General features: G+C 38.2%; 2 protein-coding genes across 2 annotated transcripts; both read right to left on the reverse strand.

Annotated features, from left to right (window-relative positions):
- Positions 1 to 301: 301 nt before the first annotated feature.
- On the reverse strand, positions 302 to 9,539 carry pdpr (pyruvate dehydrogenase phosphatase regulatory subunit). The gene is made up of 18 exons (XM_053622553.1): positions 9,039 to 9,539; positions 7,828 to 8,107; positions 7,189 to 7,322; positions 6,988 to 7,069; positions 6,423 to 6,586; positions 6,184 to 6,305; positions 5,925 to 6,042; positions 5,622 to 5,771; positions 4,948 to 5,140; positions 4,719 to 4,843; positions 4,120 to 4,275; positions 3,740 to 3,873; positions 3,266 to 3,414; positions 2,727 to 2,839; positions 2,529 to 2,623; positions 2,309 to 2,398; positions 2,006 to 2,188; positions 302 to 1,498 (listed from the first exon to the last, which is right to left on the reverse strand). Exons 2-18 carry the CDS (start codon positions 8,094 to 8,096, stop codon positions 1,094 to 1,096), a joined length of 2,682 nt encoding a protein of 893 aa, XP_053478528.1. The 5' UTR covers positions 8,097 to 8,107; positions 9,039 to 9,539; the 3' UTR covers positions 302 to 1,093.
- A 9,524-nt stretch (positions 9,540 to 19,063) lies between these two features.
- Positions 19,064 to 21,422, reverse strand: si:ch73-167i17.6 (regulator of G-protein signaling 9-binding protein). Its single transcript, XM_053622249.1, has one exon. It carries the CDS (start codon positions 20,914 to 20,916, stop codon positions 20,188 to 20,190), a length of 729 nt encoding a protein of 242 aa, XP_053478224.1. The 5' UTR covers positions 20,917 to 21,422; the 3' UTR covers positions 19,064 to 20,187.
- Positions 21,423 to 22,352: the final 930 nt, after the last annotated feature.

Below are 22,352 nucleotides of genomic sequence, written 5' to 3' on the forward strand. Positions count from 1 at the left end.
AGTGTGATAAAAGCCAGACTTTTATGACCAATGGAGGTTTTCCTCAGTTCTTTACTTGAACATAACGACTTCACTGAACTTCACTGTGATGTGCAACAATAGTAAATTCAGTATTAAAAACACTTCAGACTTCACATCAGTGCTTCAGTCCCAATAAAGATGCTACGATGCATTATAATGCAGTGTATATTACACATCAACCAGGCTTCGATATGAACAGCCACTAATATATATATATATATATATATATATATATATATATATATATATATATATATATATATATATATATCTCCACCCACCCACACACTCACACACACACTACTCTTCATTCCAAAAGGGTTTTTTGTACACTTTTTATGCATATATATATATAAAAATACATTTCTTTATGTGACATGTTTTTTAAAATGGCTTGGAGAGTGTGAAAGTCTAAACATTACAATAAAACGGCACCTCTCGTTATGTGCACCGCCACAAACGCCTCGGATACCGACGCAAGCCTTCATAATGATCCGACTGTCAGAGGGTATCAGGGTTACAAAGAAAAAAAAATACGACTTTTGACTACGTAAAGACACGATCGGTCGACAGGACGGATTATTTAAAGGAGTAATCCGATTCGTTCGTACTAATTTCCATCTACTGCAGCTCACGCGTGATAGCCATAGACAAGAACTGCGACAGTTCCCTGTGCTGAAAGAAAGAAAGAAAGAAAAAGAAAAAGGACCGAATATCCTTTTTTACCCACTAGAATCCTTTTAATGCAAAGCACACTCACAGAGAGAGAGAGAGAGAGAGAACCCCCAAAAAAAACAAAACAGAGGCTATATTACAGTCTTATAATATAACATAGATTAGATTCTCAATCCAGTCCTCAGATCGTCAGCTGGTTCACCTCCAAACACACCTGAGCAGGTAGTGAAGGTTGTGCAATGTAGATTGATGTGCTTTAGAGATAGAAAGCTGGCGTTCCAGAGGACAGGACTGAAACCCTGACAAACGTTAATTCTACAGCACATATGATGATGTCTATTGCACATAGGAAGCAAAGTAAGGAGAAAAAATAAAAAGAGAGCCGTACTTTAATCCCTTACTTGCCCTGAAAGTTGCTAAGCTCCATGTCCTCTTTGCGCCGTCTCTGCTGGGCGAAAAGCGAGCTGAAGGGGTACAGCTTGGCCTTGGCTGGGTACCTGTGTCCGGCGATGTCCACTTCGTACTCACCGCGGTTGATGAAGTCGGGTGTGATGACGTTGGCGCTGCCGTGTGCGCCGGGTGAGCCGATGAAACCCAGACACACGTGGCGCTCCAGAGTGTAGCTGTAGGCGCTGCTAGTAGTCACGCCCACCAGCTCTCCGTTACGGTAAATGGCTTCGCCCCACCACGGCCACAGGTCCAGCTCGGCGTCGTGATCCTCCAGGACCAGCATGATGAAGCGGCGTGTCACTCCTACCTGCCGCTGCTGCAACAGAGCCTCCCTGCCCAGGAAATCTGTGTCCTGCAGTAAAGGAAATGTATTTATTTATTTATGCATTTATTTATTTATTTAGTGAAGAAGAAAAAAAAAAAAAAAAACTCTGATTAGAAGCAGCTGGTCTGATATTATTATGTACCGAATCGTTAAAATTGTAAACGGTCATTTTTTTTTATTACAATTTGTTTGAATAGAATTAATTTTTAGCTTTAAGTGATTTATTTTTCTTGTATTTTTAGCTTTTAAAATGCAACACTAATGAAATATATTGTGATGCATGGCGCAGTATCGCAGAAATGCCTTGAAATATTGTGATATGATATTTTTTGTCATATTGCCCTTCCCCTAATCTGCTCATTTTTGCATTAAAAAAAAAAAAAAAAAAAAATCATAGAGGGAACAGCGTTTTATTTATTTATTTATTTGCAAACATCAGATTTAATACTTACAGACACGACTCGAATATTTCACCTTTTAAAATCAACACCTGTCCCAACCCAAAACGTGATACATCGCTAAAGGATTACGAACCTTGTCGAATTTGACGCGGAACTCGCGACCGCATTCGAGGGGCGTCGTGAACGAGTCCAGATCCTGTCCCCAGAAGGCGAAGAACTTCTCGATGCGCAGGCTGCGCAGGGCGTAGTATCCTGCGTTACGGATGCCGTACTTCTGACCCACCGACATGACCTCGTTATACACGTGCAGCGCGTACTGGGAAAACAAAATCACATCAACCAACAAACAAACAAACAAACAAACAAACAAACCAAAAAACAAAATACTCCAGTATCAGGAGATAGTGGTGATGCAGGACATTTAAGAGCCTCTCACCTCTATAGGGATGTAGAGCATGAAGCCTGGCTCTCCTGTATGAGTCATACTCATTACTCTGATTCCATTAGCATAGCCCACGCTCATTTCCTGTAACGACCGCAGAAATCGTTTTAGAGATTAGACTTATATTAAAACAACATCCATGTCTCGTTTTTCCCCGTTCTGTCAGCTGTAAATAAGGACGAGAAATGAGCGAGAGACGACGTCTGCTGCTTACCTTACAAAACAGAGAGGGAAAATGCTCCGGAGTCATAGAGACGTAGGAGAGCTCGGACAACACGTCCATCGCCCGAGGACCAATCAGATTAAGAGCTACAAGGTGCAAGAGATGTCAAGTCATACGGTCATTAAGTACGTTATCAAAAAAAGGAATAAATCAGTATCGAGTTTCGTAAATCCTCTGATGATGACATACCAGTGTATTTCCAGCTGACGTCCTCTAGGTGGAGCTGTGGGTCACTGGGCATATGCCTCTTAATCCAAGACCAGCAATGCACCTGCTGATCCGTAGGCGAGATGATGAAGAAACTAGAGGAGAGGGAGGAGAGGAACACATTTTAAACTCTATAAATAAACCACAATGTTTTTAATGTGCAATATTACATAACTTCAAAAATACACTATATGACTGAAAGTTTGTACACCTGACCATCACACCCATATACTGTTGCCACAAAGCGTTACAATTTCCCTTCACCGGAACTAAAAGGCCCAAAGAGTGTTCCAGCATGACGATAACCCTGTGCACAAACCGAGCTCCATGAAGACATGGTGTGTTAAAGTCGAAAGAAGGTGGACAAACTCGAATGTCCCGGACAGAACCCTGAACTCAACCCCACTGAACACCTTTGGGATGAACTGGAACTGGAGCCTCCTCACCCGACATCAGTACCTGACCTCATCCTCACTAATGCTCTCGTGGCTGAACGAACACAAATCCCCACAGACATATACCTGTTCTTGCTCAGGCGTACCACGCTGCAGTCGTTCTCGTACCCCCCTCTCTCGTTCAGCATGCCCGTGTGGACGATGTGTCCTACGGGAACATCCAGGTCATTAGAACACAGCCACTGGAGCAGCTCCAAGGCCTGGTCCCCAGATGACTGGTAAGTCAGGGAACGCAAAAAAAAAAAAAAAAAAAAAACACAACACTTAATTCTTTAAAATTATTATTATTTCAGTGAGGTGGGTGAGATAATGATCAGATTGCTGCTGAACTCAACAGTTCAGCAACTCAAAAAAAAAAAACAGTAGGTAATTCGGACTGTAATTTTCTCAGAGGAGGGCGGAGAAAAGAAAAAAAAAAAACACGTCTTGGACGATCAAAATCACCTGGAGGAGCACCTGTAATCTAGGAAAATTACCCCAGGAACCCATGCGAATTTAATCCGCTCCGGATTAGGGCTAAAAAGCAGTGCGGTCACTCACCGTGAGCTCAAACTTGGTGAAGGAGGACATGTCGATGACACACACCGCCTCCTTACAGCACTTCACCTCAGCACCAACAATGTCAAACCAGTCCGGCTTGTAGAAGGTTTTACTCTGGTCCAGGGCCAGCAAATCTGTATTAAAGCAAAGGACAGGAAATATATATTTTTAAAACAATATACAAGTGTACTATCCGTGTTTGTTCAGATTAAGTTAGAACAGCGTTCGTTGTACTGTCTGATAGTTGCAGAGAAAAAGAACAAAGACAGGATCCGTTAAACCATTCACCTATTGTCTGGGGTAAACATGTAACACCCAGAAAAAATTAAAATAATATTGTGGTGTAATGCCATCAAAAACGTCCTCGAACAGCCTCTCACCCTTTCCTGAAGGAACAAAGTATTTGGCCCGCTCAAAGCCATGCTTCTCCATCCAGCGAGCCCCCTGCGTATCCAGCCGGTCATAAAGGGGGCTGGTGCGCAGCTGTCTGCCCGTCTGGAAGTCCCATCTCGGCACTTTCAGCTCATACAGCAGAGCTAAAGCGATCAGAGAGAGAGAGAGAGAGAGAGAAAAAACGCCGTGAGATAAAGTCATCGCTGAAAGTCTTCCCGCATTCATAACACTGAGTACCCAAGGAATAAAACACTCGGAGGTGTGCTGTTATAGGAAAATAATAAACCAGTGTGATGTGATAGGGCGAAGTTAGTTACTGTTAACTGATTATTAAGGTCGATTGGTTTTTTTTTTCCTATAACAGCATGTCCTAATGTGTTTTATTCCTCTTACACAACAGAAATTTGCCAAATACAATTTATTTATTCATTAAAGAAAAAAAAAGACCTCTTTATTTATCCATTTATTGTTATTTAATAAGTTGCTTATCGAAATTGAGATGTACTCTAAACTGCTGAACTGTTTTCATTCATTTTTTTATTTTTAAGAAACTTATTAATTCTACAATACTTTGTTCAGTACTTACGCATGACCTCCATCACACGATGACGCAGAAAAGTGCGGCTGCTCTGCAGATTACCGAAGCGCTTGATGTCCAGGGGCCAAACGTTGGCATGTGGATAGCCGTAAGTCATCCATTCAGCCAAATACCTGAGCACAAGAAATGCAGATGTTAAAAAACAAACAATACAAGTAGAATCTAAAATACTAGGAAACACAGCCAACTTTTGAAACAAGTTTAGGTCGTTCCTTACTTGCCAGCCCCTCCTGCAAAAGACAGACCCGAGGAGTTCATGCCTGCCAGGACAAAGTAGCCGTGCACTCCTGGAGTCTCGCCCATGAGGCAGCGCATGTCTGGGGTGAAGGACTCGGGACAGTTCACCAGCTGATGGATCTCACATGAGTCTAGGCTCGGCATTCTCCTCAGCAGGGCGCTCAACATGGGTTCTGGAAAAGGATTTAATCATGAACTACAGTACAGAGCACAGAGGTTAAATATGATCACGATAAGACAATCGTACGAATAAATAGTTTAAATTTTGTCTATCGTGTGCAGTTTCTATTTTCTCTTTTTTTTTGTTTGGTGGTCCAAATTTCCAGATCAGATGGCATTTTGCAGTTTAGCAGCTCACATCTACCAAAAAAATTATTAAAAAAAAAAAAAATTGCTGCAACACAAAACACACGGCATGTTTGATTCGCTTCCTGCAGGTGTGTCGATTCAGAGTCGAATCGCTTTCTCACTGCAAATCGAACCACTTGGAAGCAGAAAAGACCAAAGACCTCACTCACAATCCGTCAGATCGTTTGTTTTCGCGCCGCACCCGAGTGTGATCGTTGCACAAACGCGGAGAACACACCATGGACTTAACACTGTATATGTGAAATCATCCTAAAAACCTGAAATGTATTAATAAATGTGTCTCACCAAAATGGTCCCAGTCCTCCTGCATGTTTTGGATCTCCAGCTGATTGCGTCCCTCTGTGAAGATGGGTTTGGGGTTCTTCTCGAAGCCTCCCGAGAGAACGCCGCCCTGCCAGGCCCGTATGTAGATCCTCCCATCCATATCCATCACCACTAGAGTCACATTCAGTGCATTCAAACTCCCAATAATCTTTATTCATATTTTTTTATTCAATGCTTTATTAATTAATTGCTTTTAAAAAAACATGCAATCAAAGGGCTTGTAACCTCCGGTATAGTGTGGAGTGTATGTTTGTGGTGTGTTACCAGGTGTTGTGGGTTGCAGAGGTTCCTGTAGAGGTTTGGTGAGGAGGTAGAAGTGCTCACAGCCGTGCAGAGGCACAGACACCTTGACTTCACTGCTCTGGCCGAGCTCATATGCCCACTGCAAAGGGAAACAACAACAACAACAACAACAACAACATCATTATATGTATATAAAGCCCTGCTACGTTGAATAAATTTCACAGTGTCGAAATGGGTCTGTAGTTGGAAAGCGAACTACGGTGTTTCTCAACAGACCGACCTGTCCAGCACAGTTCACGAAGTACTCGCACTCGATAGAACCTCGGTCCGTCTCCACTGCTCTGACGTGACCCTTTTCCACAAGGACGTGGTTCACGCTGGTTCGTTCACGGATCTGGACTCCTGCAATGCGTTTATGACACGATGTTATGAAATGAAAAGTGGCATGAAATACAAAAGCAGAGATGCTGTTTTAAACGTAACGGTGAGGTTTAGACACTAAAGCGTCACTAATCTCACCGTGCCTTGCTGCTGCCACTGCCAGGGCGTGATTGACGTCTGGAGGCGACACCACGGCGTCTCCCGGCAGGTGGAGAGCGCCCACCAAGTCATGAATGTTCACCATGGGGTGAAGCTTGGATACTTCTTTCGGTTTGATGATGTTACAGGTTATACCCAAAACACTAAAACATCAAGGGAAGAATTAATGGAACAAACGAAACATCTGTCCATTATAAAGTAAAATATATACTAAAAATAATATTTTCACTCAATAAAAAAAACAATCTTTTTTTTTTTTTTTTTTTTTACATCCTCCGTGTTCAATTTTCTCGCTTGCTTCATGACTTGTCACCTGATTGGATTCCTTTGCCATGTGAAAGCAACTTTAGTGCTTTTCAGCGAAACCTCTACTGTTAACGTTGTTTATTTCAAAGAAGTTATGACGTTTTGTCCATCAGCTCCAAATCATTCAACAGAGAATCACAATGCATAGAAGGAATGATTATTTCTCCTGCCTGTACTATGGCACACACAGTAGTACAGACACTCATCAAAGAGCGCTTAAAGAGCGATATAAACTTACTTGAGTCTGGACGCCAGCCGCTTCAGCGAGAGGAAACGGTCCTGATTCTGAGCCAAACACAGTGATCCCGTCCTGGCAAAAGCTGTACAACACGGACACAAAATCAAAATAAATAAAATTAAAAAAAAAGAAATCTCAACCTCATCTCCTGTATTATTGAAGAAAATTCTTTCATTTGTAAATGTGCACTTTTTTACGCACCTGTTTTGACTCCAGTCTCCTGCTCCAAGCGCTCATACAAGGCATTCGAGTAGTCTGCCATCTGGCTCTCGATAAAAATGGGCTTGGCAACACTTACTATCCCCGCACACAGCCGAGTCGTTCCAGCTCCGAGTCTACAACGCAAAACAAACAGCCTTCTTACTCGCTTCCTTCTTTCGGAAAATGGCAAAGCAACCTCGAGGCTTTGTAAACAGAGCAGAACTCTGACTTATCTGTCTGAATTCTGTCTGAGTGTTCGCAATACAATTCCAGAGCCCATCTATTTTGGGTGGATTGTAGAAAATAGAAAGATTTAACTAATCAAAGTGAATCTGGGTCGACTTGGGTCGAATCTGCACGTGAATGAGAGGAAAAAATAGAAGGAAATAAGAGAGAAAATGGAATAACATAAGAGAGAAAGAAAGGAAGACAACAAGCCGAGAGAGGGAAGGAGGAAGGAAAGAAAAAGCAGTGGAGGATGAAGAGATGGATGGATGGACATGCCGATAAAAATTAGATACAAGCTAAGCTTTAGTGAAATAATGAACAAATTCTCCACCTAAACATTGCAAGCTTGAAATAATACTTGGTTATGAGCAAAATGTCTCATCCCGAGCATACTCATAGCACGACATTCACCTCCCCTGTTCTAGAAGCACAACCTCCGTCCAGCCTAACTTCGCCAGATGATAAGCGACGGACGTTCCCACGACCCCCCCGCCACAGATCACGACTCGGGCCTGACTGGGCAGAGGTGTGACCTGGGCTTCTGGAGCCGTGCTGAAAAACCGGACCGTGCTCCACGGGCCATGGCAGACCGCTCGGGTTCGACAGCACCGGGCGTGAAAGAGGAGCCGGGGCAGCAGGGCTGGGGACAGAGCTCGAAAGCTCCCCGCACAGCCACGCATGGCACCTACACCTGTAACAAAACAACACACACAGTTACAGGTGTGTGTGCAACATCACAGGGTCTGACAACCCAAAATATATCTTATTTCCACCCCCTATATTATAGTATGTACTTGCAACCATGTCTTTAACATGACATATTTTACAGCTAAAAATATTCAAAACTTCACACATTGGAAGATTCATTATTATTATTATTATTATTCTAAGCATACTTTTAGCCTTATTAACTCAGACAACCCATGTACTTTTTAATGTAAATAATATTCAGACAGAATCACAGTTCATACATCATGCAGTTAAAAAAAAAACATATAAAAATTATTTTCATTTGCATAAGCATGTAAATAATTAATGAATGAAAAGATTAAACTGACATTCTATTAGTTTAAATTCTATCTGACAACTCATGACAGCTTTAGTAGCAACAGTAGTGACTTTTTTAAATTTTATTTATTTCTTCCTCCGTTGCCTTCTTGATTTGTAAACCTTCAGTGATTTCGTTTAGAGCTTCCAACTAGGTCTTATAACTTAGTAGATGTTATGAAATATTAACTATTGTCAATATCTCACTGATATCTACCTCAGAAACACCCATACTGAATCATAGAGGTCGAGCAATACAATCCCCGCGTCCATTTTAGCAAGTTAGCTAAACAACGTCTGACTTCCTAACAAACGTCAAATACTACAAAACAACCCCATTTTTAAAAAATATAAACAATTGACGCTTTAATGGTTAACCAAACTAGCTTTAAAATGAACCGTATTCCAATGCTAATGCACAGAGAAGTTGGCTAGTACTAACATAGCCTAGCATTGTTTATGCTAGCAAACATTACAGCTAGCTAGCAAGCTAGCAATCCTAGACCTTAGGAATAAAGCCAGTGTCTCTATCTGAGTTACAGAGTTACTTGAGGACAGCAGTGACAGCTGCTTACCTGGTTTACCAGCTCCAACTCCAAACAGAATATATCTTCTTTTTTTTTCGTTTACCTTTACTTTTAACCTCTAATGATATTATTTATAACTAAATGACTGGTGAAAGCTGAGCCTTTTAACCTAGCCAGAGTTTAATTAGTTTGTTTACTTCGGGTTACATGTCTATAGTTAATTATCCTGCTAGCTTGTTTTGCTAGTTTATAGTCATTAATACTGAACTTCAGCTCTTCATTTCCTCTCCAGGCTGATATGAGAAAACCCAGCGCCCCTGTTCAAGTCTTCAACCATCATGTGAATCCCATAGGTTCCCTATGCAGTGCTTACTACCAAGGGGAAGGGCTTTTTAATTAAAGCTGTATGCACTTAGTATGCAAACCAGTCTCCAAGATGCACTTGGTTCATCAGAATGTGTTGATTCATTTTCCTTAACAGCAGCTCTGATCATAGTCCTGGCTGCAAGGTTTATAATAATGCGCTCGCAGATTTGTATGGATTAAAATAAACGTGTTATTTAACAAATAATAAAAAATAAACATAAAAACATTTCAGCGCTGACACGGTGGGGTTTTCTGTAGGAAGATGTTTATGTATCATTTATGGAAGGAGTCTCCAGTGTCAGCACTTTATAACATATAAGTACATATATATAAGTAATATAAAACATATATATATATAGGTGCCGCTGTCACCTCTGGTTTGTTCAACAGGGATCTCAATCTTTTAATGATTTAAAATATTTTTTGCTATACTATAAGTATGGTCAATATTGTAAATCATTAAAAGATTGAGGTCCCTGAGGAACAAGCCAGAGGTGACAGCGGCAAGGAAACACTCCCTGAGAAACCTTGAGAGGAACCAGACCAGAAAAGCAAGGGTTAGAAATGATTTATTTTTCATTTTGGTTCATTCCGTATAGAAATTATTTTTCTTTTGTACTTCCCTGCTCCAATGTTCCAATCCCCACTCTTTGGCTGGAAAGCAGTTAGTATGACGTAAAAGAATGAAATGCGTTTAACCAGAAACCTTGTTCGCCTCGTCTAACGTCATATCTTCCTGTAGCCAGGCAGGAAGTGACGAATTCTGGACAGTAATTGAAGCCTTTTCGGAAAAGGTTTGGGTTTAGGCTGTGCTTTCTTGCTATCACATGGAAATTCAAAAATACTGTTATTAAACAGTTAAGCATTTTTTATAAATAACTTTTTTTACTCTGGAACAATTTAGAATGATTTTGTTCCCATTTTCAATTACGTTCAAAATTATATGATTTAAACTTCCATCAAATCACAGTACCAGCATTCAGCGCCGCCCCCTGCACTCCCCCAGTTCAACCCCTGTCTATACCTCTATTTCAGGGAGGAATTTGTTATAAGGATGCTTAGATGACAAGTATGTTTTATTGGCCTGGTGTATCCTGTTACACAGTGTACACATAGCAGAGTTGCATGATTCAGCAAACAGAAGTGTTCTGCTTGGGCTTTATCCTTTACATGCAGTATGAAGGACTTTTTTTAATGGATATAAAGCAAGCATATTGATTCTGAATAACCAGTTCAGTCTGAAATGTCACAAAAAACCATGACAAAATTATATATTGCTTTAAAACCCAAAGGAAAACATTTCACCAGAGTATTTTCTTAAGGCCTGTCAATGAAAACAACTGCAGCTGATGATAGAAAACCAGTATTTGTGTCTTTATTTTATTACATTTTTCTAAAATTGTGTTATGCCCATGCTCCTCTCCATGGGACAATGAGACAGGAAATAAAGCCAGGAAAAGTGTGTTTACATATCATAACTCACTTTTTTTAAATTATTAAATAATAATGTAGTGATTAAGATTTTATGCAAGGTATTAAGGTGACATCACCTGGAGACTGAGTCACAATATTTCAGTATTCTGTGTAAGAGCATTGATATGGACAGGAATAACTACATGCCTGATCTCAGTTACATACGTTATCATATATATGTTATCTAATGCCATTAGTCAGAAACCAAATTCACTTGTAAATCATTGTAATTGTACAAGATACTTTAGCTTACAGTACATCTCATTGTCTAAGCGTATCCAGTATACACATAGGAGAAAAATAATATTCAAATGTTTATTAAAGATGCCCAAGATGTCAAGCCGGTTTCCGAGCACAAGTGCTTGGACCCCATAATTGCTACTACTAATTACAACCCAAATATATAAACTCACAGGCCATTTTTAGTGTTGTGTGTCTGGAGATGCTTTTCTGCTCACCGCAGTTGTAAACACTGGTTATTTGAGTTACTGTAGCCTTCCTGTCAGCTCAGATTGGCCATTCTACTCATTATACTTACTCGAATCAACATGGCGTTTCTGCAATCTTCAGAATGAAAAATGAAATGTGAACATTAACCGAAACTCTTGACATGTATCTGCATGCTTTTATGTCTTGTGCTGCTGCCATATTATTGTCTGTTTGGACCATTTCATGATTTAGCAGATTTACAGGCATTCCTATTAAAGTGGCTGGTGAGTGGATATCACCGATAGAAATGTTACCTTAATGCAGACACTTTTAAAATGTATCATGTCCATTATAATCAGAGTAGTCTGTGTGTAATGTTCACTAAAGTTATTAAACTATACAAATACATAAAGTAAATCTTTTTTTATAAAAGCTGAGTGCATGTTGTGATTAGTTTCCGCCTGTAGGCAGAGCTCTAAGTCTGGGTGATGGTGTGTTTTCTTTGTTGGGAAGTAAAGAGAGACTAAGGAAAGGTGTCTTTTTGATTTGAATGATTCTTTTTCCTGTCACTTGAGTGAGTAATACATACACACACACACACACACACACACACACACACACACACACACACACATATATATATATATATATATATATATATATATATATATATATATAGCAGCACATGGGTTTTATTGATAGACTCGATATGGAAGGACGACCTTTTTTTAAGAGATAATTTGATTGCGTGTATTTTAAATATTTGTTTTAGGGGCGTCATTATTTTTTCCCAGAAATTAGTTCATGATGAGACTTGCATTTTAGTATCCTGAACGTTTGCATTACGCAAAAATTCATAATCAGCGTTGATTTCTATCATTTTCCTCTAAACACACGAAGAAATTAGGAAGAATTACGTTTTCAAATGCAAAATTGCCATTAATTCTACTTTACACTTCTGAAAATAGATAGATTAAAAAGAAAAGCTGTCTCAGAAAAGTGTGAGGTTTTTTTTTAGTTTTTTTTTTTTAAATGATTTATTCTCCTGTCACCTCATGTTGATTTATTCCACCTTGGAAAACGCTGGTTTTATAAAGTAAAGACAGCCATTTCATTGTTTTTTAAATTCTCAGAAACAATTAAGAAATGCATGTATCATGCATCCATAAAAATTGGATATCACCAAGAAATATTATAACCGTTCCAAAAATATATTTTCCCCTCATTCTATCACTGTAAATGCTAGTTATCTGTTGGAGGCATGCCTTGGCCTTTAAATGTCATTGATTTTCTTGCCCTTAACAAGCCCTCACTCCAGTCAATATGAACTCATGAGTCACAAGCCACAGCAGGGAGACTAATTAACTAAACTTTCAGCCTTGAACAGAAATAATTGCGTCTCTTAGGTTGCTATCCGAGTCAGTATAGACTTTATACGACATTATAAATAAGGAAGGAACTCATCAAAACCATAATGAACGGAGTATGGTGTCCATATTTAAACGTACTCAAGTGCATCTATCCATCCATTTTGTAGACCGCTTATCCTACACAGGGTTGAAGGGGAACATTTATTTAGACTTATCATGAAGGCCTCTTCTTCTCTCATCCAGCCAATGACTGTATGCTATACATCAATCGGATGGGCTCAGGCTATCATCCAATCATTTCAGTTTACTATCCAATCCAAGTACATGAATATAGAAAAAACGAACGAGAATCGTGTCAATTCGGCATCTGCCGTGACCTTCTTATGCTGCACAATGTAGTTAGCGCTATAGCTATGAATTGAATTGAATTAAAGATGGTTAATCCACCAGATTGCATTGTGGAACTTGAGGATGAGCGCCCTTGGCCTTACCTCAGTAAAATGTTTCAGTATACTGGTTTATGTAAAGCCATGAATTGCATCTAATTCGGAAAAAAAAACACATTGTTTTGCTAATTTGTATACTAATTTGAATATTAACTGGTTAAATTGAACTAAGTTAACCTGTTCTCTGTGCTAATACCGGGTTAGACTAGCATCGTATCCACTAGCTAACATAACTGGCTAGGCAGCAAGTCAAATTCTAGCTAATGCTAAATATTGGTTATTTAAGGGACATTTTACTTCTGATTAATTAGCATTAGTCATGCTTATGAGCATCTTCTTACAGTTTTAGAGAAGTAATAAAAGTTAGTTTTTGCACCAAAACACAGCATTGACTTAATTTTAGCATTAACTTAATTAACTTAATCAGTTAAAAATATTCACTTTTTACTTTTTAATACTTGATTACATATTTATTTCACTTTAGTACAGTTTTGTCTGGATACATCCACTTTAAAGTAAGCTTTTATGACTGCACTTTCACTTAAGTAGAGTTTCTCTGTATTTTTTCCACACATGGTGGTGCAATACACCTTGAATTGAATATAAAGGAAAACTTGGAAGAATAAATCCTTCTAAATTTTTGTTTGAACTAAACCTTTTTGGTGCAGCCTGAGAATATCTGGGGCATATTTGAAGAATATTCTCTACCGTCTTTTTTCTGTTTTTACTTAATGGCTTTATGCTTCATCTTCTGTGCGCTCTGTGTGATGGAGACACTGCCAGACTGGCCGTCCACAAGCTAAAAATATTGTCGATCACATATTTATGGAGGCTTTTATTCATCCAGGTCATTGAATTGTTTAGTAGTAGGGTAAGTCAAGGAGGCTGTTGTCATGATGAAGATGTTTCACCACTCGTCCAAGAGGCTTCATCTGTTCTGAGATGAATTCTGATGAACTGATGAAGTGTCTTGGATAAGTATCGTGGATGAAGGACTTCAGGATAAAATCACAGGTCCAGTCATCTCAATTTACTACAACTATCACTGCTACTACTGCTACTTATACTATTATTACAACAACTACTATTACTTCTACTTCTACAATTACTACTACTTCTACTACTACTATTACTACTACTTCTACTACTACTGCTACTTCTAGAATTACTACTACTTCTACTACTACTTCTACTACTACTATTATTACTACTTCTACTACTATTATTATTACAACAACTACTACTACTTCTACTACTATTATTATTACTACTTCTACTACTACTATTACTACTACTTCTACAATTACTACTACTTCTACTAGTACCATTACTACTACTTCTATTACTATTATTATTACTACTTCTACTACTTCTACTACTACTGCTACTTCTGCTATTATTACAACAACTACTATTACTGCTACTTCTACTACTACTATTATTGCTACTGCTATTACTACTACTATTATTACTATTATTATTACTACTACTGTTACTTCTACTTCTACTAATATTATATTATATTATAGTAATACTATTACTATTATTATTATTATTGTTACTGCTACTTTTACTACTATTACTACTACAGTACTACTATGATTATTACTACTGCTATTACTATTATTATTATTATTATTATTATTATTATTACTACTACTACTACTACTACAGTACTACTACTATTATTACTACTGCTATTACTACTACTATTACTATTACAACCATTAATACTACTACTATTATTACAACTAGTAATACTATTATTATTATTATTATTATTATTATTATTATTATTATTATTGTTACAACTACTACTACTATTACTGCTTTTATTATTACTACTACTGCTACTTCTACTACAGCACTCGAAATACTGATCCAGTATTGTACTGCATTTTCAGTGCATCACTGGAGTACTTGTGTCCCATTACTGAGCAAGCACTCCTCGCCCTGTCCAAGTTTTCCTCAATGAGCACTCCAATGAGTCTTTGATGCTCGAACACCATTCGCGTCTGCTGGAGGAAAGATAGGTGCTTGATGCTGTAACCATGGCGATCACTCAATCCCTCACTTTCAGTGCACTCGTGAAATCAGATATTTAAATGGCTTTAAACAAAGAAGAAGCAAAGCAAAGAAGAGTGTGTGAAATGAAATAAATATATAAATGACGTGTATGATAAATAATTAAGGAACCCCCTTCCTCTTTTAACCCTCCTACAGATCACATTTCTGTTACACAGCTACACTTTTTCTAGGATTAGTCCATTATTTCGTATATTTTATTCAACTTTCAGTTTTAATGCTTAATAACTTTGTGTTTGATGGAATTGCTCAGAAGAATGAATTGAAATTAAGGAATATAATATTTTATACATTATATATCTTCTTCTAAAGTCAGTGCTTGTGGTGGGAAAAGTCCTTTTTGGTTTAAAAATAATCTACATGTCACTAACAAAAAAAAAAAAAAAAAAGGGAAAAATTACCTCAGATTAGCCTGACCTGCTAATGCTAGCAAAAATGGCCATCTCGTGGTATTCTGCTAATGTTAAATATCAACGTGAATGTTAAATCTATTTGTTTTTTTGTGAGGATCATTTTTATTATCATTTACAATCAAGTATTACATTTTGAAATAAAATAAAAATTTATTATGTAAACAATTTACCTCAGATCTACTCAGATTGTATATACCTCAGATATACAATCTACTGTATAGTCTAATACAGATTTAGTGTTTGTCTAAATGTTTTTTGTTTTTTTTTAAAGTTACTTCAGATAGTTTAAGAAATTTGATTGATTTATCTGCTTGATTGTGAATCTATTTAATATTTACTCTTGGTGACTATATTTGTCTCATGGAGGGAGGACGTGCAAAATGCCTCATGTCTCATGTAACTACACGTTTATGTTAAATACCCACATAAATGTTGAATATATTTACTTTTTCCATGATGGAATTTTCTTTAGTTGGCATTAACCATTAAGTAATGCATTTTAAAATAAAATATAATCAAAAATTACCTCAGGTCACCTTCACCTGCTAATGCTACTGTAGCTACAGTATTTAGCAAAATCTATGTATCTTTATAGGCAACACTTAGCCTGTTTCTTTCCTCCATCATATATAGATTAAATTAACTTGTATTATGTAAAATTATATATTATACATACACCATTTCCCGTTGTTCTTCCAACTAATCTTTTCTTCTTTTTTTTTTTTTGTGTAGAGAGGCACTGTTACGAGAAACTAATCAACGATGGGATGGGGTGATATGGCCAATAGTTTTTTATTCCTTTAATTTCACAGCATTTGCCAGTGATTCCATTATTTTTTAATTAAAGAAAGACACATCATACTTTTTATTAGTCTATAGTTACATTTAACATTGTGTAATGTCCGCAAAACAAGCTCGACAAACTAGTCCCTGTTCTCGCTAACGTTATAGCACCTATAAACAATCGTTCCCTCCCCAGCCTCACTTTTTTTCTCTCTCGAAGTTAATAAGACCAAAAACGCAGCTTGCCACGTTAGTGAGAAACCACAAAAGACATTTTGTCTTCAAGTTTTGTTCTGAAGACTTCCCAGTGTCAGAGAACCTCCAGAATGTTACAAAGTGCTGAAACTGGAGACTCCTTTCAAAAATGTTAACATCTCCTTACCAAAACTTTTTCATATTAACACAAATTATATAAACAATTACATGTTTTTATTTGATAAATCACACATTTTTTTATTTGTTTATTATTAGCATTTGATTATGTGTAGCGTCCACCATTCAAATCCCTGTGTAAGTTCCCTGCTGAAAAAAAAACAATAGAAACCCTCATAGAATTGGTTTTAATGGTTATAACATGAATTGTAATAGGTTTTAATGGAAACTGTAATGGGTCTCTACTGCTAATTTGTTGCCTGCTATTGGTGGCATGTTATGTCTAGTGGATACCATTAAGGACCAATAATGGTAAAGGTTTAAATGGTTAGCTGATGGTTTGTAATGGTATTTGTAGTGGAAACCATTAGAATCTCTGTGATGGTTTCTTTTTTTTTCCAGCAGGGTTGTTAAAGTAAAAATATAGAAGAAGTGCTTTCATATAAACCTGTGTTATGCCTTACAGCTGGCACTACTGTCTGCACTGCTGTTATAGAAAATTGATGAACACCTGATCAAATGAATTGTAAAAGAGTTCTTCAGCTATAAAGGACTGAGTCATGTAAACCAAGAAAACAAGAAGATGCGATTCTCTGGTCGTTTCTCTTTTTTTTTTACACCACCTTTATCCGAGTATACCTCGAAAAAAAACTACTAGCATTTCCATAATACACATAAAGGAAATAAATCAAGTCTCTAAAATACATGACGCATATATTACACTATCGTATATTACACTGCACGTCAGACAAGACAAAAAATTTGTTTAAATTATTTATTGATATAAATATATTCAATTATATGTACACTATTTCAACATGAATATGGATTATGTACAGATTCACTATACAGTTGTTGCTTTTACAGTGTGCGGCGAAATGCCTAAAGTCATAGCCATTTGTAAGGTTTGTAAGGTACAATCTAAAGGGGCTTTCTGTAGGACTGAGGCACAACTAAGAAACCGATATGATGTGTGGACATGATGAGAAGTCTGAAATACTGGTTCCAGTAAAGACTAGTAGGCTAACACTGTTCAGATGGTTATTGTGAAGTGTTGTGTTTGAGCCTAATGAGATATAGGCCTGGGAATGTTGTTTTATTAAATTATTAACCTGTTTTTGTGACGATGGGCGTCCAAAGGGACAAAAGCTAGGGCGGGGGTGTCAAAGATACGGCCCATAGGCTGGGACTGGTCCGATAAAGATTATAGCAGAGGTGTGAGCCGTTAACCCCTTAAGAACGTTCGGTGCCTCCCCGTTAAAGAAATCCTTACCCTATTGTCATGAGGAATGTACAATTTTAAAGCGACAGATCCAGATACGAAACGAATCTAAACAGTTATTAATGATTAAAGTTTAGTTAGCAGCTTAAAAAAAAAAAAAAAAACAGATGTCAATTTTTTTTTTAATTGCATTTAAAAAAAATTGAACATTGATTTAAAAAAAAAAAAAAATCTGTGTTTAAAAATAAAAAGAATATCAAGCCTTTAGTTCTGGGGATGTCATTCAGACAGAAATTGCTTTACAATACCCTTAGGGTGCATTTTTAGGGTTTAATAGAAAATAGTCTTGTAATTGATTTTAAAAAATCCCCCCCAAAAACAGCTTGTCTCTTTTTTGGGGGCAAAATAGAATAATAAACTCAGGGTCATAAACTCAGCTACTGATAAAACGTGCTAATGATATGTACAGTACTGTGCAAAAGTTTTAGGCACCCTATTTTCTTTTAGTACAAATTTATATATTATAGATTTTTTTATTTGATGACTTTTACATTATCGATGTAGTACGAAAAAACATTTTAGATTCCCAAACATTAGTTTTCCAGCACAAAATGATATGTTACAGAAAAATGCTTGTTTGTCAGTAAAGAAAGCAGCGTATTAAGTGGTAAGAGACACTTTTCAGATTAAAAAAAAAACACAATGAAGGCTGCTGGGTCTCGCTGCAAAAATAAGAAGCGAGTGCGACAGTCAAAGTCTCCAGAAGAACCGTGTCTGATTCTGCAAGATGCTCAATAAAACTTACAGCTCATTTCCTTATAAAACTGCATTAATTCTACCCGAGACTGCTCTTTTTTTTTTCTTTTTTTTTTTAAGCAAAGGGTTGTCAAACTAAATAGTGACTTTGTTTCATTTATTACTGTTTACTGCACTTTATTGTATTTTTTTAAAATGTAGAAACATTTAATTTCATTATTTTTGAAGGCACCTTTGCTCTACAGCATTTCTTTGACTTTTGCACAGTACTGTCTGTGTGTGTGTGTATATATATATATATATATATATATATATATATATATATATATATATATATATATATATACTGGTATTAACTGTACTGTTCTAGTTCAGGTTAAACTAACAGGATTAGACTGCAATCAGATTTCTCATTTCAGCCAGCTGGAACTATTAGAACCAGTTTCTTTAATATCCCTTAAGAAAAAAAAAAAAAACATGCTTTCTCAATGTTGCTGTACATGAAATCTCCGCAACGATTCTCAAGAGCCCTGATAGAGAGCCTGGCCTGATCTGATGGTATTTCACTCACGGAAACGACCAATAAATATGCTACATCATCTCAGTTTGTCTTTTGCTTACCAATTCTTCTCTGTAACATATCACTGTAAAAAAAAAAAAAGAAAGAAAAAAAAAAGAGAGAGAGAGAATGGCTGTAAATTTGACAGTAATTTAGTGGCAGCAGGGTTGCCAGAAAAGTACTGAGATTTACAGTAAACAACTGTAAAAGATGTTTACAGTGAATTACCTAGTATAAGATAACACATAATCCAGTACATATGGTCATTTAATGGCTGCTAAATTTACAACTGATGCAAGATTAAACTGAGCTGAAGGTTAAGGATCTTACTTAAGGAACCAAACATGACAGATTGACAGTACTGGAATTTGAACACATGACCTTAACCACTGAGACACCATAGCTCAATAAGATTATATTGATTCAAAGCAAGTTAGCTGAGCTCAGAGTTTACGGTTACGGGTTAGACGGTTGTATGTTCAAATCCCATCCTGCACCGATTGTAAGTGAACCCCCCCCCACACACACACACCATCAGCCAAACGAGCAAATGTAGCCTACTGGATGATGTGTTGTTTTATACTACGTAAGCTATCACTGTAAATGTTTTACAGTTGTTTACTGTAGATTTTACAGTACTTTATAATTTACTGTAAAAATTTACAGCCAGGTTGTTGGTGTAACAGTGTACTAATACTGTGGCCCATGGATACATTATATCCACAAAAGTAATCAGTTCAGCCTCTGATTCATGAAACACTGCTACTGAATGTGTTTTTCAGGTCCAAGCCACACACACACACACACACACACACACACACACACACTGGCAGGTGAATATGTAGGTTAGAATAAATCCAGCAGGTCACAGTTTTTGTTTTGTTGTTCTTTTAGTGTTCACACAGCCTTAAGAAGATCCTACTTCAAAGATTGACGACCAGATATCCCAGAATGCCTGCAATGAGTAAAACCATAGTGAAAATGATGCCCGCGAAGATCCTCATAACACCAGCTTCACCTTCGGCCCCGTCTTTGGGTTCCTCGTCGCAGATGGAAATGACACCGACGGATGAGTTTCCCACACTGACTGTGGATTTGAGTTCGGCTCCGGCTTCCTGCTTGGCCTCCACCGCCCACGGCGCCACCTGCACCTTCATCTCCATCTCCTCCATCATCTGATCGAGCTGAGCGATCTCGGCTTCCAGGTCTTTCAGATCGGCCGTGTCGATGCCCGCGTCCGCTTCGTATTTCATGTTCTGCATGCTCATGGCCCGGGCCGCCACAGTGCTCGTGCTGCCGGTCATGCCAGTCTGGATGAAGTGGCGCGTGGGCACCTTGAGCGGGAAATCCTGCCCGATCTCCAACGACCTCCTCATGTCCACCTCGAGGATCTCCATGCTGCTGGTGAAGAGCACCCACAGGCGCTCGTACTCGGCGCGGTCGTCATTGCTGATGCTCTTGTCTTTGAGCAGCGCGGTCAGTCTGGTCCGGTTCGCCGCAGCCAGCTCCTGCGCTTTCCGCCGCGTCTTTTTCAGCTCCTCGCGCAGGTTTTGCGAGTCCGACGTGCTCCCTAAAGCGGACACGAGGTGCCGGTAGCACGCCGTTACCTTGTTTAAAGCGTCCAGCATGGTTTTGCACTCGTCCTTGCCCATGTTTGTAGAGAAAACGAAATGAAAAGTTTTCCTTTAGGGATGTGTCGGGTGGAAACCTGCGCCTCGGTCGCCCTTAGTTTCCACGGCAGCGCCACAGCCACGCAAATCCACTCAGCGCTCGCGTCACGGCCAATTTCTCTCCAGCCATGTTTCCCACCTTGCTCCTGACGAGACAGCGCACAGGCTTAGCAATAAACGGATCTGTAAACAGCTTTACTTTTGCCCTCGGAGATTAAAGTCGGCGTCAGTGGCCTACACTACACCACAATACAACACAACACAACACAACACAACACAACACAGCGCGCCGCCGCCTTTACGCGTTACACCTTAATACCCGACACCACAAATTCAATCTTTTTACACGGCATAATATATCATAACCTATCCCTGGCTCATAATCCTACTAAAGAAAGCCGCAACGTGTCCATAAAAACGTCTTGCACCTCAGTAAAACCCTTCTGATGGACAAAAATGTACATGAAACCATCCGCGTATCCGCAATAAACCTCCCTCGCGCTTGCTCTTTGTTTTCTAAAATGGTTCAAAATGCCCGTTTATTGTCTTTATTTCCTCTTTGTTTTTGGTTATTATTTTTTATTCCTTTTTTTTTTCTTTTTTTTTCCCAGCAGGGAGACGTTCAGTTCACTTCAGAGCCGCTGTCCATTAAATACCGCTAGAAGCTCACGTGGACGCGCATCACTGACACGAGCAGTCAATCTCGCGTTCACGAGAGAATCCCGGAAAAAACAATTCTGGAATACTGAAAGCGGATTGGTTGGCCGATTCTACTGCGTTTAAACACCCATGCTGATTGGTTCATGTGCATGTCAGTCAAACGCGTAAAACTCGACAACTGTTGGAGTGTGCGCATATTTCAGAGGGGGAGAAAGTGTGTGTTTATTCTGAACAGCACTGTGTTCATGTGGAGTGTGTGCATGAAGATGATATCAGAAATACAAGGGGAATGAAATCATAAATTGGGCCACACTGTTTAAAGCGCACCGCCTTACATTTCTACTGATTACTGCAAATCATTTCCTTCAGTATTCGACATCATTCATTGCTCAGCCCTTAAAAGCTCTAAAAATAATAATAAAAATAAATAAATAATCGAAATAAAAAGCTCTTGGCACTCCTTTTTAAAGAGGAAACTGTTTATCAAGTGTTCTGAAATGCAAAATTTTACTTTTCAGTGATTATGCTAACATATCTGTAGCAAATAGCTTAAGTAAACATTAATAACTAAAGTTTCATGATCAATAAATGTATGGCCAAGAAAAAAAAGAAGAAAAAAAAGGTTAAAATTGCAATCATTAAGTGTTTTTCCTTTTAGGAGAACCCTTACAGGTTCTATGCTGAAAGATGGTTCCATGTACACTGCATTAGGACGCTAAAAAAAAATCCCTTAATTCCCAGAAATCTCTTTTTTTTTT

Source organism: Ictalurus furcatus, chromosome 4 (assembly GCF_023375685.1).
Source record: "Ictalurus furcatus strain D&B chromosome 4, Billie_1.0, whole genome shotgun sequence".
Taxonomy (NCBI): Eukaryota; Metazoa; Chordata; class Actinopteri; order Siluriformes; family Ictaluridae; genus Ictalurus; species Ictalurus furcatus.

Excerpts from the sequence above, each read along its gene's own strand:
- pdpr (XM_053622553.1), bottom strand. The coding sequence starts at position 8,096 with ATGCGTGGCTGTGCGGGGAGCTTTCGAGCTCTGTCCCCAGCCCTGCTG. Across the intron at positions 7,070-7,188 it reads GGAGACTGGAGTCAAAACAG|CTTTTGCCAGGACGGGATCA; the intron begins GTGCGTAAAAAA and ends CGTGTTGTACAG. Across the intron at positions 6,306-6,422 it reads AGTGGCAGCAGCAAGGCACG|GAGTCCAGATCCGTGAACGA; the intron begins GTGAGATTAGTG and ends AACGCATTGCAG.
- si:ch73-167i17.6 (XM_053622249.1), bottom strand. The coding sequence starts at position 20,916 with ATGGGCAAGGACGAGTGCAAAACCATGCTGGACGCTTTAAACAAGGTA.